The sequence below is a fragment of the Bufo bufo genome, chromosome 6, assembly GCF_905171765.1.
Source record: "Bufo bufo chromosome 6, aBufBuf1.1, whole genome shotgun sequence".
Lineage (NCBI taxonomy): Eukaryota > Metazoa > Chordata > Amphibia > Anura > Bufonidae > Bufo > Bufo bufo.
The window spans coordinates 24,272,569-24,289,727 of NC_053394.1; the positions used below are offsets into that span (position 1 = coordinate 24,272,569).

The 17,159-nt window shown below is 49.0% G+C and overlaps 1 protein-coding gene across 1 annotated transcript in view; it reads left to right on the forward strand.

Moving 5' to 3' along the window:
- Positions 1-859: 859 nt before the first annotated feature.
- The window catches only part of CLSTN3 (calsyntenin 3), a 55,488-nt gene continuing 39,188 nt past the window's right edge, over positions 860-17,159 (forward strand). The window contains exons 1-2 of the mRNA XM_040438237.1: positions 860-925; positions 2,172-2,297. Coding sequence (XP_040294171.1) covers positions 860-925; positions 2,172-2,297 — 192 coding nt within the window. The remainder of the gene's footprint in view (positions 926-2,171; positions 2,298-17,159) is intronic.

Here is a 17,159-nt window from a genome sequence, read left to right on the forward strand (position 1 = left end):
CAGGAGACCTTCCCCTGGCACGAATGGCACTGGTCCAGGACCCAACTCAGGGTGCGCTAGTGCAATGCCAACTTGCCCCAACACCGCTGATACATCTTGCCCCCGCCATGCCCACCCCAGTAGGGTACATCCCCGTGGGGGCGCTATTGCGTCATCTGCCAAAATTTGACAGTAAAAACATGATGTTGCAGGAGTGGACTGAAATGGTGCGAAGTTCGGTTAGAATGTGTAACCTGACCCCTGAGCTGCGAGCAGAGGTTGCGTTAGGGTCTCTAGAGGCTGACGTCAGATGGACAGTGATGGCAAGGCCCGAATCCGAGAGAGACACCCTAGAGAAAATATTTTCCCTGCTGGAGAGAGCCCAGGGGGGGCGTGCAAAAGTAATATAGTTGCGGAGCCACTTCTTCAACCGACCACAGCGAGAGGGCGAGACTCTGAAGCAGTTCTCCAATGCCCTACAGGAGACGTTAAAAGAAATACAGCGGCGAGACCCAGAGGCCATGGGAGCCTTCCGAGAGGTGGACCGGCTACAACGAGATCAGTTCATAGTAGGGCTCTCCAACAAGTTCTTACAGGACAAATTGCAAGAGATGACCCGGCCAACATGACATTCTACAGTGTCTACCTAGCCACCGTGGAGAGAGAGGAAGAGCACATGCCTGTGGCGGCGAGAGTAGTGAGCAGCACCCATGCTACAGGTGCGGGGGCTAGTCAAAAGAGGGCCCCTCTGCTGGGCTTGTCGACAGTATGGCCATATCACCAGAAAGTGCCCAGAACTGATGAAGTCTAAGCCGACGTTAAACCTTTGACTGCCACAGTAGCTGGGCATCCTGCGGCAGTACACCAGAAGCTAAGCCCTATGCATGAGGAACACGACCTGTATGCCAGCAGCTCTGTTATGAAAGCCGAGTTGGAAGGCCAGAAGGTACGCTGTCTAGTTGATACAGGGTTGGAGTGCACCCTTATGCCTCTGGAGTTCTTTGAAAGACACTTTAGACATATGATGGAGCTGGAAGATGGAAGCAATAACAGAGATGCTAAGAGAATTTAGACTAGAACCTTCAGAATCCCAGGTGCATATCCATTAAGCAAGAATGATTATAAAAAATAAAATGGCTGCACACCATTATACATACAAACAATAGAGCTAAGAAATGGGGATCATTCTAAATAAAAGTGGTACAATACCGACTATAAATGAGTTAATGGAAGCTCTTAGCGCACATATTTGATCAAACGTGTGTCGGGCCCATCTACCAGGCGTCAAGGTGGCTTCCGCAGATGGGTCCCTAACACTAAATATATTGCCTCTCTTTGGACTTACCTAAGCCTACAATATTCAGGGCAGTGTAGTAACCAGCTACATACGTACTCTGCTCAGAAGTCCCAGGTAGATGGGCATGTTCAGTCTAAAAGAGGCGCTACCCTCAATATATACTATGAATGGACTGGAGGTCCTAATCGAGCCCGCTTACCAGGAGGAAACGCAAACTCCCCACTGGTAGCCCTGGCCCTCTCTATTGTGCAGGATGGATGAGTGCCTATACACTGCCTCAATGTTGAAGACTGCGAGTTAACCGTACCTGGGAATACCTTGCTGGCAAAAGTTTATATGTCCGAAGGGGACATCCCTTGACGAAGGGGCTTCACGCTACAGCCAGAAAGGAGATCAGCCTGGACCTATGCTGTAGAGGTCCATCAAAGGGAGACCCCAACAGGGGAGTGTTAATGGTTTGGATGGGGGTGGACTGCAAGACCCAGGACAACAAAAGTTGCTGGAAGACACCCTTTGGGAATTTCAGGAGGCGTTCGAAACATGATGAGGACTTCCGGTGTGCCATCGAGCACAAAATCCCCACCTGCGATGCTGCGCCCATCAGGGATCGTTACAGGCAAATCCCGCCGAAAATGTACCAGGAGGTGAAGGACATGGTGGCCAGCATGTTGTAAAACCGGGTGATCCAGGAGAGTCAAAGTCCTTGGGCTGCTTCAGTAGTCTTGGTGTGGAAGAAAGATGAGAGTCTCCGGTTCTGTGTGGATTATCAGATCCTGAATGCCCAGACCGTCCGGGATGCTTACCCCCTTCTGCGGATTGAGGAGTCATTGTCTTCCCTGAGTCATGCAAAGTTATTGTTGACTCTTCACCTGGCCATTCATCTGGGTATTGGCAGGTACCGGTGGCCAAGAAGGACAAAGCGAAGATGGCATTCAACCGGATGCCGTTCGGCCTGTCCAATGCCCCAGGAACATTCCAGCGGTTGATGGAGCACTGTCTGGCAGATTTCAACTTCAAGTTGGTATTGATATACCTGGACGACATAGTAGTGTTTGGAGCCTTTTTTGAGGATCACCTCTAGAAGCTGCGACAGGTCCTAGGATGGCTGCCAGACCAAGATCAAGCCCAAGAAATGCCAACTGTTTCAACAGTAGATAGAGTAGTTGGGACATTTGGTCACCCAGGAGGGGGTAAAGCCAGCCCCCAGCAAGGTGGAGGCCGTCCAGAAATTGCCCCAGCCACGTACACTACGAGAGGTGCGGGCATTCGTGGGAATGGCCGGCTACTATAGGAGATTTATACTCAAATTTGCTAATTTGGTGGGCCCGTTAGGCGAGTTATCAAGGGGAACTGTGGGGGGGCTCGAAGAATCGTCCCATTGAGTGGGGACCCTGGCAACAAGAGGCCTTTGAAGCAGTGAAGGAGGCACTGACCAGTGCCCCGATTCTGGCTTATGTGTGGTTCGACACACCATTCCTGCTGTACACTGACGGAAGTCTACATGGTCTGGTGGTCTGGGGGCCGTATTATCCCAAGTCCAGGATGGACTGACAACTATAGCTCCTTTAAATTGGAACTACTGGTACTGGTGTGGTCTCAGTGGAGGATCAAGGGGGGGGGCAAGGGGGCAATTGCCCCCCCCCGAGCTGGCGGCGGCGGGGCACAGGGAGATGAGCGCTTCCATTGTGGAAGCGCTCATCTCCAGTCATCTGTATCGCCGTCCTCAGGACAGCAATACAGATGCCTGTGCTGCGGCAGGGGAGGGAGAGGCGTGTCCCTTTCCCTTCCTCTGATAGGCTGCAGGCACGAGGCCCGCAGCCTATCAGAGGCCGTGCAGGCGGCGTGATGACGTCATCGCGCCGCCTGAGCCATACAGCGCAGGTGTCATGCCCCGCTCTGACGATGTGCGGAGGTCGGCCAGGATAGCAGCACGAGTTTAGTGTTTGTTTTGGAGCCGTGCTGGATCCGCCTCTCATCAGGTGCACTGGGTGGGGTCATTAGTTTAAATAGCACACCATCCCAGTGCTCTGAGTGGATTATAGGAATCACTGTGGTCTTGACTGTGGTCTTGGAAGCTAGGAAGGAAGGTTGTCTGTTCCAGCTCAGAAAGATAAGTGTAGTTTTAAGTTTGGTTGTTTTGTGTCATCTCTCCCATCCAGGTTCTGTGTGAGCAGGCTGCTCCTATTTCTCAGGGAATTTAGGGAGTTTCAGCCCAGGCACGGGGACACATCATACCTACCACCAAGGTCTGCATGTGGGCTGAGCAGTGCAGGGAAAGAGGTCAGGGATTAGCTAGGAGGTGACCCTTCCCCTGTCTCTCGCCCAGAGCCTGGTTGGTGGTTTATTTGTGAGTCTGAGTGCACATCCGCCGTGACAGCAGGACACAGGCCAGAAGAGGCCTGCATCGCATCGCTGACATGGCGGTAAGTATGTTTGTTTGTTTTTTTAAATATATACAATGCTGTTATTACTGGCACATAGGGGCTGTTATTACTGGCACAGGGGGGCTTTTATTACTGGCAGGGGGGCTGTTATTACTGGCAGGGGGGCTGTTATTACTGGCACAGGGGGGCTGTTATTACTGGCACAGGGGGGCTGTTATTACTGGCACAGGGGGGCTGTTATTACTGGATCAGGGGGGCTGTTATTACTGGCACAGGGGGGCTGTTCCTACTAGCACAGGGGGGCTGTTATTACTGGCACAGGGGGGCTGCTATTACTGGCACAGGGGGGCTGTTATTACTGGCAGGGGGGCTGTTATGACTGGCACAGGGGGGCTGTTATGACTGGCACAGGGGGGCTGTTATGACTGGCACAGGGGGGCTGTTATTACTGGCACGGGGAGGGGCTGTTATTACTGGCACAGGGGGGGCTGTTATTACTGGCACAGGGGGGTCTGTTATTGCTGGCACGGGGGGGGCTGTTATTGCTGGCACAGGGGGGCTGTTATTACTGGCACATGGGGGCTGTTATTACTGGCACAGGGGTGGGCTGTTATTACTGGCACAGGGGGGCTGTTATTGCTGGCACAGGGGTGCTGTTATTACTGGCAGGGGGGCTGTTATTACTGGCAGGGGGGCTGTTATTACTGGCAGGGGGGCTGTTATTACTGGCACAGGGGGGCTGTTATTACTGGCACAGGGGGGCTGTTATTACTGGCACAGGGGGGCTGTTATTACTGGCACAGGGGGGCTGTTATGACTGGCACAGGGGGGGCTGTTATTGCTGCCACAGGGGGGGGCTGTTATTACTGGCACAGGGGGGGCTGTTATTGCTGGCACAGGGGGGGGCTGTTATTGCTGGCACAGGGGGGCTGTTATTACTGGCACATGGGGGCTGTTATTACTGGCACAGGGGTGGGCTGTTATTACTGGCACAGGGGGGGGCTGTTATTGCTGGCACAGGGGGGCTGTTATTACTGGCACATGGGGGGCTGTTATTATAACTGGCACATGGGGGGCTGTTATTAATACTGACACATGGGGGGCTTTTATTAATACTGGCACATGGGGGGCTGTTATTAATACTGGCACATGGGGGGCTGTTATTAATACTGGCACATGGGGGGCTGTTATTGCTGGCACAGGGGGGGGGCTGTTATTGCTGGCACAGGGGGGCTGTTATTACTGGCACAGGGGTGGGCTGTTATAACTGGCACAGGGGTGGGCTGTTATTACTGGCACAGGGGGGGGCTGTTATTGCTGGCACAGGGGGGCTGTTATTACTGGCACAGGGGTGGGCTGTTATTACTGGCACAGGGGTGGGCTGTTATTACTGGCACAGGGGGGGGGCTGTTATTGCTGGCACAGGGGGCTGTTATTACTGGCACATGGGGGGCTGTTATTAATACTGACACATGGAGGGCTGTTATTAATACTGGCACATGGGGGCTGTTATTAATACTGGCACATGGGGGGCTGTTATTAATACTGGCACATGGGGGGCTGTTATTAATACTGGCACATGGGGGCTGTTATTAATACTGGCACATGGGGGGCTGTTATTAATACTGGCACATGATTGGGGGCACTATAGGGGCATCTACTGAGGCATCTACTGAGGTGTGGAGCACTATGGGGGCATTTACTAGGGGCACTATATAGGGGTATTTTATACTGGGACATTATGGGGCACTATGGGGACATTAGCTCAACTGGGGGCATTACAAGGGGGTATTTTTTGCACTGTCACATTATAAGGAGAATTTTTTCTACTGGGGGGGCTTTATTACTCCCCCATGGAATGACCCCCTAGTAGAAGCACCAGCCTCTCCCTGCTTTGCTATCCCTCTGCCCATTCTCCAAATCCTTATTATGAAATCTTTCTCATTAGGATAAAACACAACATCAGCTCCGCCGAGCCCCCGGCCAAAGTGTTGAAGTGGCGTCCGAGATCCCCAAGGGCCAAGTCAAGTAATTGTAAGTTTTCATGTGAAATATGTTTGATATACACATATAGCATACACTGTGTAGTCTGTTCTATAAGCACCATTGTTTTGTGGCGGCGGACAGAAAAAAATCTGAAATTGCCCCTCCCGAGACCAGGCTCTGGATCCGCCACTGTGTGGTCTATGACCGAAAGGTTCGCAGAGTACCTGACAGTGATGACAAACAACAACCCGTTAGCACATTTGGGGAATGCCAAGCTTGGTGCTCTTGAACAGAGGTGGTTGGCTCGCCTTTCTAAGTACCAATACCAAGTTCCGGTCAGGGAGGGAGAATGGCAATGTCGATGCACTCTCCCTAGTCCCTGTAGGGTTGTCGACTCAGAGTGCCGACGAGGAGCTAGAGGACACTGAAACTCTTGAGCTTGGTCGATTGCTCATGTTCTATGACGTGGCACATTCAAGTGGGGTGGCGTTCGAGATGCCAATGGTGCTGGGAAAGACGTTGGCTGATTGGGAGAGGGTCCAGAATGGCTGCCCGGACATGTGGAAAGTGAAGTAATGGGTCCGGACCAAGCTCTCGGCCAGAAGAGCAGGCCTGACTGACTCCAGAGGGCCAGAGGTTGTTGAGGTAGTGGGATAAGCCTCCTGTGTCGGACCATATACTTGCAATGAGAGCTGCAGTACCGGCAACAGATTGTCATCCCCATGTCATTGGGACTGAAGGCTGCTCAGGAAGCCCATGTTAGGGGTGCCCATTTCTTGAGCGACAAAACGTTCAAGTGGCTCCAACGGCTGGTATACTGTGCAGATCTGGCAGACATGGTGGCCGAGGCATGTCTTAAGTGTTGACCCTGCGGGCTGAGTAAGAGTACTGAACAGCTGGCTCCTGTCCAGGCCATCCTTACCTCAGCGCACCTAGAGCTTCTTATGATTGATTATGTACAGATTGGGTACTCTACCTCGGGACACTCGTACTGTCTAGTCATGACAAATCATTTCACAAAGTATGCCAGAGACCAGACAGCAGAGTCAGACGCTGAAGCGGTCTGCAAACACTTTATACAGGTGTTCGGGTGTCCACGGAGGATACATTCGGACCAGGGGGCATGTTTTCAGGGTACTCTAATGAATGAGTTGTACCAACTGTATGGATTGAACGTTCCCGCACCACCCCCTATCACCCCCAGGGAAACGGAGCGTGTGAGCGATTCAACCGCATCTTGCTCCAGATGCTGCGGACTCTGGAGGACAGCCAAAAGGATTGGAGGCCGGAGTACCTATCTGAACTGATGTGGACCTATAACAATAGGGTACACAGTTCTACCAGATACTCCCCACATATGTTTGGGAGAGCCGGACGGGAGATTAAAGATCCACATGCCTGATCCGATGGAGCCACCACCGAAAAATACCACCACATGGATGCAAGAGCACCGCCGCCAGCTGAGAGCGATCCACAAGGTTGTGGGGGAGCGCCTGAGACAAGTGGTAACCCAAAACCAGTGCAGTGGGATGGGTATGCCCTGGGTGATCGAGTGATGGTCAGAGCCAAGCTGCCGTCTGGGAAGTTGGATGGGTGGTAGGAGGCGGTCCCATACACAGTGAAGAGGAGGGTAGATCCTGCCATCCCAGTCTATGAGGTAGAGCCAAATTAGATGTGCCTGACGTCCCCAGTGCTTCTGAGCCTATCACTCTGCAAAGATCAACCAGGCCAATGCTGGTCTGCCCCCACAGCGCTATGCCCAGGATGATTTTGAATGGGGAGGGTTGCCGAGGACAACAACCTCTAGTGGGGTGGGATGTGAGATGGGGAAACAGCTCTCATTGTCTGACCACTGTTTGTGTAAATCAAGTTAAATGATCTGGACTGACATTCTGCTGTTTGACCACAAGATGCTGCTGTTTCCTAAACACAGCTACAGACTGCATTTTCCATATTCATGAGAGGTGGAGTTACAAAGCCTGTAGAAGAAAGGGAGCATCCATCTTAGAGGAAGCTGAGGAAGTGTGTGAGCAGAGGATCCATTAGCATCCTCAGTGACAAGAGCTGCAGCTAAGTGAAGCTGATTGTATCTAAGACCCTGATCCTGTCCAGAGGAACGAGGATTGCTTCCAGGAACGCTGATGAGAGCTGAGGAGCAAAGCAACATACTCTGCGGTACCGCATGCATTTTGGGGGGACATTTGTGCGGTTCACAGTCACCAGCTGAGGCAGAGCAGACCCGGGTTGGTAAGATCGTGCACGCACCTCATTTCAGTGTTGGCGCCTCATTTCAGAGACTGAGACCAGGCCTGTAGTTAGTTAGATAGGGTTTCTGTTTGTGTCAGGCCACAAGTGTTGCTGGCTGTTCATTGCAAGGACTCCACAATTTAACGTGACATTTCACACTGGAGAGCTGATAAATTTCCCACAAACTCAAGCCAGGCTGGCGTTTTGCTCAGAATGAATACTCAGGCACATGCTTCAAGACCAGTTATGGGAGGGGAAATACTGTAGAGCACTGTAAGATGGTAAGCTGTTGTGCTGCACCGCAGGCTAGCCCGTGCCACACACCCAAACAGTTGCTTGATTTTTTTAGGGTAACAGGTAAAGCGTGGCTGTTTAGTTGTGCCCGCCAGTAGGTAAATTACTGCACCTTCCTCCTGCATCCATCGGAGGGCGCCGCTCTGTGCAGCACAAGGGTCTTAGCCTTCGGGCTGGGTGTATGTAAATTTATTGTATGTTCCCAGCATTTGTGGTTGTGTTCATTGCCACATTTAAGTAAAATACTGTTTGGGCAAAACCTGGTGTTGAAGTTGTTTTCCTCGTTCGTGACTTCGCTGTATCCTGGGGAGCCCACCCCGGTATAAGGTTTATAGCGGCACTGCTGAGTATATTATTTTGCAGTGTGTAGTGGCGGCACTGTAGAGTATATTATTTTGCAGTGTATGATGGTGGCAGCACTGTACAGTGTATTATTTTGCAGTGAGTGGTGATGGCAGCACTGTACAGTGTATTATTTTGCAGTGTATGATGGTGGCAGCACTGTACAGTGTATTATTTTGCAGTGTGTAGTGGCAGCACTGTACAGTGTATTATTTTGCAGTGAGTGGTGATGGCAGCACTGTACAGTGTATTATTTTGCAGTGTATGGTGGTGGCAGCACTGTACAGTGTATTATTTTGCAGTGTATTATGGTGGCAGCACTGTACAGTGTATTATTTTGCAGTGTATGGTGGTGGCAGCACTGTACAGTGTATTATTTTGCAGTGTATTATGGTGGCAGCACTGTACAGTGTATTATTTTGCAGTGTATAGTGGCAGCACTGTACAGTGTATTATTTTGCAGTGTATGATGGTGGCAGCACTGTACAGTGTATTATTTTGCAGTGTGTAGTGGCAGCACTGTACAGTGTATTATTTTGCAGTGTATGGTTGTGGCAGCACTGTACAGTGTATTATTTTGCAGTGTATGGTGGTGGCAGCACTGTACAGTGTATTATTTTGCAGTGTATGGTGGTGGCAGCACTGTACAGTGTATTATTTTGCAGTGTGTAGTGGCGGCACTGTACAGTGTATTATTTTGCAGTGAGTGGTGATGGCAGCACTGTACAGTGTATTATTTTGCAGTGTGTAGTGGCAGCACTGTACAGTGTATTATTTTGCAGTGTATGATGGTGGCAACACTGTACAGTGTATTATTATGCAGTGTATGGTGGTGGCAGCACTGTACAGTGTATTATTTTGCAGTGTATGATGGTGGCAGCACTGTACAGTGTATTATTTTGCAGTGTATGGTGGTGGCAGTACTGTACAGTGTATTATTTTGCAGTGTGTAGTGGCGGCACTGTACAGTGTATTATTTTGCAGTGTGTAGTGGCGGCACTGTACAGTGTATTATTATGCAGTGTATGGTGGTGGCAGCACTGTACAGTGTATTATTTTGCAGTGTATGGTGGTGGCAGCACTGTACAGTGTATTTTTTTGCAGTGTGTGGTGATGGCAGCACTGTACAGTGTATTATTTTGCAGTGAATGATTGTGGCAGCACTGTACAGTGTATTATTTTGCAGTGTGTAGTGGCGGCACTGTACAGTGTATTATTTTGCAGTGTGTGGTGATGGCAGCACTGTACAGTGTATTATTTTGCAGTGTATGATGGTGGCAGCACTGTACAGTGTATTATTTTGCAGTGTATGGTGGTGGCAGTACTGTACAGTGTATTATTTTGCAGTGTGTAGTGGCGGCACTGTACAGTGTATTATTTTGCAGTGTGTGGTGATGGCAGCACTGTACAGTGTATTATTTTGCAGTGTATGATGGTGGCAGCACTGTACAGTGTATTATTTTGCAGTGTATGATGGTGGCAGCACTGTACAGTGTATTATTTTGCAGTGTGTAGTGGCAGCACTGTACAGTGTATTATTTTGCAGTGTAGAAGAATAAAAGTTGCAATACAAACACGATTTTATCACTTACTCTGCATGACTTCCTCTCACCATACAGCCATCATCTCAAACATTTTGCCATGACCACCTGCTAATCCGGCATATCTGATGATCCCAGCACTCATCGGGTCCTATTGATTCCATATTAACTACAACTATGTAAAAATATTCCTTTAATCCTGCAATAACTGATTCTGCAGAAGATGGGTTATGAAGTTCTGGATTATTGGACGGCCATAGAAAGGTAAACTTTTGTAAAGTTAGAGAATAAATCTGCCCCTCTGGTGTATACCCGCAGTTAAATGGCATCTGTGGGACCTGGCTAGTGCTGAATTCTGATATTCTGGATTATCAGACAAAGAAACAAAAGCCAAGACCATAAGGAAGACCAAAACAGAATAAAATATCATTTTCGTGATGGTCGCCTGAGTTTTATTTTTTTTCCCCTATGGCCCAAAATCGAGAATGTCTTCTTTGGTCCTGTCTGGATTATCAGATTCCAAATTAAAGGAATTTGAAATATATATATATTATTACCAGAATGAACGGACAAATGAATCATTCACGGTTTTCTTATTTTCTGCCTTAGATTTCATTACAAACCACTGGCCGGGCCCTACCCGTCACCTGATGTAGACCTTCCTGTGTGAATACCTACCTACAGTACATACAATATTGTCATCACTCATGAACGCCATTTTATTTTTGTGCCCCCCGGCCCCCACCGCGTCCCCCCTCCGTCATCTCACGCCTTGGCTGTAGGGACCTCGTAGAGACACTGATGTGGGAAGACAGAATGTAATATGGTGGGTGGGGGAGAGGGAGGGGAGGGAAGCGGAGAGGACATGAAGCACAAGGTAGTGGGGGGGATGAGGACCACCGCCGCCCTCCTCTCCCCTCCACCACCTGCAGCAGCTTTCCCATTGGCTATGCAGAGCTGCCAGTCTACGGCTGATGTCATCCTGCAGTGCTGCTAGACTCGGCTCCATCCTAAGGACATTACACAGACCCTCCCCCGGAGCCAAGCATCCCCCTGAAGCTCAACATCTCCCTCCCCGACGCAGAGCATCTCTCCCACCCCCTGGAGTACACCTTTCAGCAGATCATTCCTCCTCTCAGCGCAGCCATCAAGAATTTTTTGTTTATTTTTTTATTTTTTTGCAATTTTTTCCTGAGCAATAATCCTTTTAAAATCCCCACCCAAAAGCAGAGCATTACAGGTGAGCAGCATGAGGTGCAGCTGCAGAGCATCCTCCCTGGGTTGTGCATTTCTTGCAGAGCATCACCAGGGCAGAGCGTTGATCCAGAGCAATTGCTACAGCATCCAGCATAATCCCACCGCACGGATACAGGGACGCATCGCACGAGGAGCAGATGGGCAGGTTACAGAACCCAGGGTTGGGGGGGGGGGGGGTACGGCAATAGAAAATAGGGGGGGGCACTATTTGCAAGCGGTGACATTGAGACTGTAGTCTGGAAGATGCATTAGAGCTTGCGTGACACAGTGGGGTTGTATTGGGGGGGGGTCCTTAGAGGGACTGGTTCTATTTTTTATATATGGGTTAGTTAAAATATTAAATTTAACCCTTCAAACGGTCAGAATTTGGTGGGATAGACTGCTGGAATCTCCAAAAAGACTGCTAGTTGCCAGCATAGAGACAGCTGTCTGACGGAGAGAGACTGCGCCGACAGGTTCGATAGACTAGACCGTGTGTGATGTCACGGAGAGAGGGAGAAAAATCGTTCATCTTGATTGATATTGGGATTTTTTTTTTGCTCCCCTACAGAAGCGTCGCATGAAATCTGCAGACACCATTGATTAATACAGCGAGACACCCCGTATGTGCAGCAAGATGATCCAGAGTAAGGTCTGCCTGTCCGTGCTCCTCGTCGCCGCCGTTCTGCGCGCTGTTACCTGCAATAAAGGTCAGTATAGAAATAGGGGGCGCTCCCCGTAATATATATGACGGTATACAGCGCCACGCAGGCCACGATATTACAGCAATCCCCTCTAAAAACCTCAAGATCCGCATGAAGTATATCCCGGAGTCGTCCTCTTCTGTCACTTTGTCATCGGTTCTGTTCAACTCGCTCTTCGTTATCTGTTTCTGGGAAAGCTGGGTGAAGGACAATATGTCTGCCATTAGAGGCGTCCCCCGCCCCAGGAGTCTGGTTAAGAGCAAATGTGTCATGAAAGCTGTGTGACAACCCTTGTTGTGGACAACATATTAATTGTCAATCACCCAACTTTCCCAGAAGCGGATAGCATCTGTATAACAGTCAATCGGTAGATGTCACCCAGCTTTCCGCGGACTCTTTGTTACCGCACTGTAATGGTTAATTCGTCAAATTTCAGGAAAAATTACATTTCCCGTTTGTTCCTTTACTTATGTGAGTGTCAGTCTTTACTGTAGTTCTAGCATTTTGTTCATGAATCCCAGGATAGGTCCTTTCTACATTTTGTGTGGGAGGACAAAATGAAAACGGATGATTATCATCAGTAAATCATGTTCGCTGCAAACTAGGGAGCCCCGAGTCATCTGATGCCACCGAGATCTTCTCCTCTATAATTTTGGATTATCTGTGGACTGAATATCAGCGCAAAAATATAGATTTTCATCTTATATTAACACCTTGAATATTCTTGTTTATTACTTGAAAGGCTGTTTGCAGGGTCCTTAAAGGGTTTGTCCAGAATTAGAAAAGTATGGCTGTTTTTTTCCAGAAACAGCGCCACACATGCCCATGGGTTGAGACTGGTATTGCAGCGGAGCCCTTAAAGTTAATAGGCTAACAACCTGTGGATGGCGGTGGTGCTGTTTTAGGGTGAAAGCAGCCATCCTTATCTAATCCTGGACAAGCCCTTTAAAGGGGATGTCCAACCCCCAATCCAAAATCAATTAAGGGCTGGTCACACGGCACATGACCACTCAGGCCTCTGTGGTCACGCATGGGACCTCACCCTTCCTGTCCACGAGGGGCCGGGAAGCAGCGGACACGGGGCCCTCAGTGCTGCAAGTGAGCGGCGGGGAATAGGTGAGTGGGTTTTCGTTCTTTATTTTAAACACATTCCAGCCTTTGCTCCTGAGCGCCTGCACAGCAGTGCCGACAATGTCGTTCAGTGCAGCTCTGAGCGCGGGGGAACAGGGGGCAGTAGGAAAATAAAGAATAGTGATCTGGACTCCATATGTGCACTACTAGTTATGTATCAGTGGTCCAGAATCGGGGTGACAGATTCCCTTTAAGGGGTTGAGCAGCGGTTTAATATTGATGACCTCTCCATCAGATCTGTTATTTTTTAAAGAAAGGAAAAGTTCTGCGATGAGGACTTTTTCTTCTGTCCAAAATAACAGATCTGATGGAACTGACACAAACGGTTGCAAAATAGGCATAACGGATGATCAAAATAAAGAATCCGTTTTGGGGGCGGTTCTGCATAATGTCGCTATGTCATAATGTGGCTCCCAGTATTAATAATGCCCCCATTAGAGGCCCCAGTATTAATAATGTCCCCATTAGAGGCCCCAGTATTAATAATGCCCCCATTTGAGGCCCCAGTATTAATAATGTCCCCATTAGAGGCCCCTATATTAATAATGTCCCCATTAGAGGCCCCAGTATTAATAATGTCCCCATTAGAGGCCCCAGTATTAATAATGCCCCCATTTGAGGCCCCAGTATTAATATTGCCCCCATTAGAGGCCCCGGTATTAATAATGCCCCCATTAGAGGCCCCAGTATTAATAATGTCCTCATTAGAGGCCCCAGTATTAATAATGCCCCCATTAGTGCCCCCCAGAATTAATAATGCCCCCATTAGTGCCCCCAGTAATATTAATGCCTCCATTAGTGCCCCCCAGTATTAATAATGCCCCATTAGTGCACCCCAGTAATATTTATGCCTCCATTAGTGCCCACCCCCGAATTAACAGTGCCCCCTAGTAATATTAATGACTATTAGTGCCCCCTGAAATAAATAATGCCCCCATTAGTGCCCTCCAGTAATACTAATGCCCCTATTAGTGCACCCAGTAATATTAATGCCTCCATTAGTGCCCCCCGAGTATTAATAATACCCCCATTAGTGCCTTCCAGTAATACTAATGCCCCTATTAGTGCCCCCCAGTAATACTTATACCTCCATTAGTGCCCCCAGTAATACTAATGCCTTCATTAGTGCCCCCCAGTATTAATAATGCCCAATTAGTGCACCCCAGTAATATTTATGCCTCCATTAGTGCCTGTCCCCGAATTAATAGTGCCCCCCCAGTAATATTAATGACTCTATTAGTGCCCCCCAGAATTAATAATGCCCCCATTAGTGCCCTCCAGTAATACTAATGCTCCTATTAGTGCCCTCCAGTAATACTAATGCCCCTATTAGTGCCCCCCAGTAATACTAATACCTCCATTAGTGCCCCCAGTAATACTAATGCCTCCATTAGTTCCCCCCAGTATTAATAATGCCCAATTAGTGCACCCCAGTAATATTTATGCCTCCATTAGTGCCTGCCCCCGAATTAATAGTGCCCCCTAGTAATATTAATGTCTTTTAGTGCCCCCCAGAATTAATAATGCCCCCATTAGTGCCCTCCAGTAATTCTAATGCTCCTATTAGTGCACCCCAGTAATATTTATGCCTCCATTAGTGCCTGCCCCCGAATTAATAGTGCCCCCTAGTAATATTAATGTCTTTTAGTGCCCCTCAGAATTAATAATGCCCCCATTAGTGCCCTCCAGTAATTCTAATGCTCCTATTAGTGCCCCCAGTAATATTAATGCCCCCATTAGTGCCCTCCAGTAATACTAATGCCTCCATTAGTGCCCCCCAGTAATACTAATGCCTCTATTAGTGCCCCTAATGCCCTCTTCTCTGCTTGAGCAAAAAAAAAAAAAAGAACTCACCTCCCCCATTTGAACATGCCATGGGGAACACTCAGTGCTGACTGGATGCACAGGACAGGACCTGCCCCAGCATGATGATGTTTCGCAGGTCCTGCTGCTTCCAGTCAATACTGCGAAATGTCATCACGCTTGAGAGCAGGTCCTGTCCTGAGTTTCCAGTGAGCAGCGAGTGTTCACAGCGGTGCGATCAAATGGAGGAGGTGAGTTCTTATTTATTTTTATTTTTTTAACACAAGCTTAAGAGTGGGAGGAGCAAAAGCTGCACTAATGAGCGCTCCACAGTGGAAGCGCTCGTTAGTAATAGTAGCAAGTGCACATCGGAAAATGCCGGCAATTATTATTGCTGGTAGAGAAAAATACCGCAGCGGCAGAGGCACTAAATCACTGGCCGGGTGGCCACCCTATACAGAGACGATGATGGCTGCCTGTAAATGCAGCTAAAAAAGTGGGCAGCAATTGGGAACGAACAGCTGGCCTAAGGGTCCATTCACACGTCCGTAGTGTATTGCGAATCCGCAATACACCCGGCCAGCATCCCCATAGAACTGCCTATTCTTGTCCGCAATTGCGGACAAGAATAGAACATGTTCTATTTTTTTCGGGAGCCGCGGACCGGAATATCTGGGCCGCTCTCCAGAAATGCAGATGCGGACAGCACACTGTGTGCTGTCCGCATCTCTTCCAGCCCCATAGAGAATGAATGGGTCCGGATTCGTTCCGCAACGTTGCGGAACGGATCCGGACCCATTCTATGGACGTGTGAATGGACCCTTAGGCTGTGGTCTGCCAATGGACCCACTAGGCCTCATTTATCGAAACTAACAGGAAGACTGGTCCTTAGCAACCAATCACAGCTCAGCTTTCATTTATTTAAAGATGTTTGTGAAATGAAAGCCAGGCTCTGATTGGTTGCTATGGACAGTCTGTTTTGATCAATAAGGCCTGTGTATTTGGCTGCAGCCTCCCGCATTGGTTGTTGCTAGGCAATAACTATAACTGAAGGGAATGCGCCGGCTGTGAAGGTCAGGGACTCGGGGGGCTTTTGTGAAGGATCGTTTAATGTAGGGGAAAAAAATCAATTCCCCGGTTGGTAAAGCTCAGCGTGATCCCGATATAGCGATGGCTGAGGACAGTGTAAAGTGACAGCTGCTCGTCGCACGTTCTATTTGTGTTCAGAAGCGAAAGGAGTTAATGATTTATGAAAACAGCTCGGCAGACAAAACGGGCATGTGATCATATGCATAATGTATGGGGTAAACAGACACATCGCTCACTGTCACATACAAACACCACAAAGAGCTGCACGTCTCCAAGAGGTGAGATTATAAAGCCACCTGCCGCCGTCAGAGCATGCTGGGAGTTGTAGTTTTGTAACAGCTGGAGAAGCTTAGGTTGAAGAAACCATTGTCCAGATATGCACTACATGAGCAAAAGTACGTACACTCCCAAATGTCTCACCTTGAGCTTCTAGGTCTTGGTGAGCATCTACATTGGATTTGGCTATGACCACTTCCACTTGAATTTGCAGTCTGGCTACGGCATCGGACTGTGGTTCAGAGGCAAAACTTGGAGCTTGTAGGCCCCAATGCAGAAGCTGCACCAGGACCCCTCACGTACCATGTGCCTTTTATAATATTGGCATATTCTTATGTGGTAGAGAGACTGTTGGGCCCCCTCAGGGACCACGCCCCGGGGTACAACTGCTACCTTTACACCCCCAATAGCCATACCCCTAGTGTGGTTTCTGATGCCCACCATAATTTGGGGAGCAACCCATAACAAATAGACCCTAGTGGCAGGTGATTGGCTCCAAAGTCACCTCCAAATGGGATTGTCTACTGCTGAAAAATTGGGGCCATTATTGAGACCCAACATAAACATAATTGACAACCAGTCCTCCCTTCTCAGAGAGCATTAGAGCTCACCAAGTCCACCAGTTAGACATCCACCTTTGGTTCCCAATTCCCTCTCCTCTCTCTTACTTTAAGCCCTGCCCAGGATAGCCATGCGGTCTACGGTAATTTTGACATACATTGCAATGTCCCCCAAAGTTCGAGGTGTCCTGAAGTCTGCTAGAGCAGGGATGCCCAACCTGCAGCCCTTCAGCTGTTGCAAAACTCTGACTCCCAGCATGCCTGGACAACCTACAGCTATCAGGGCATGT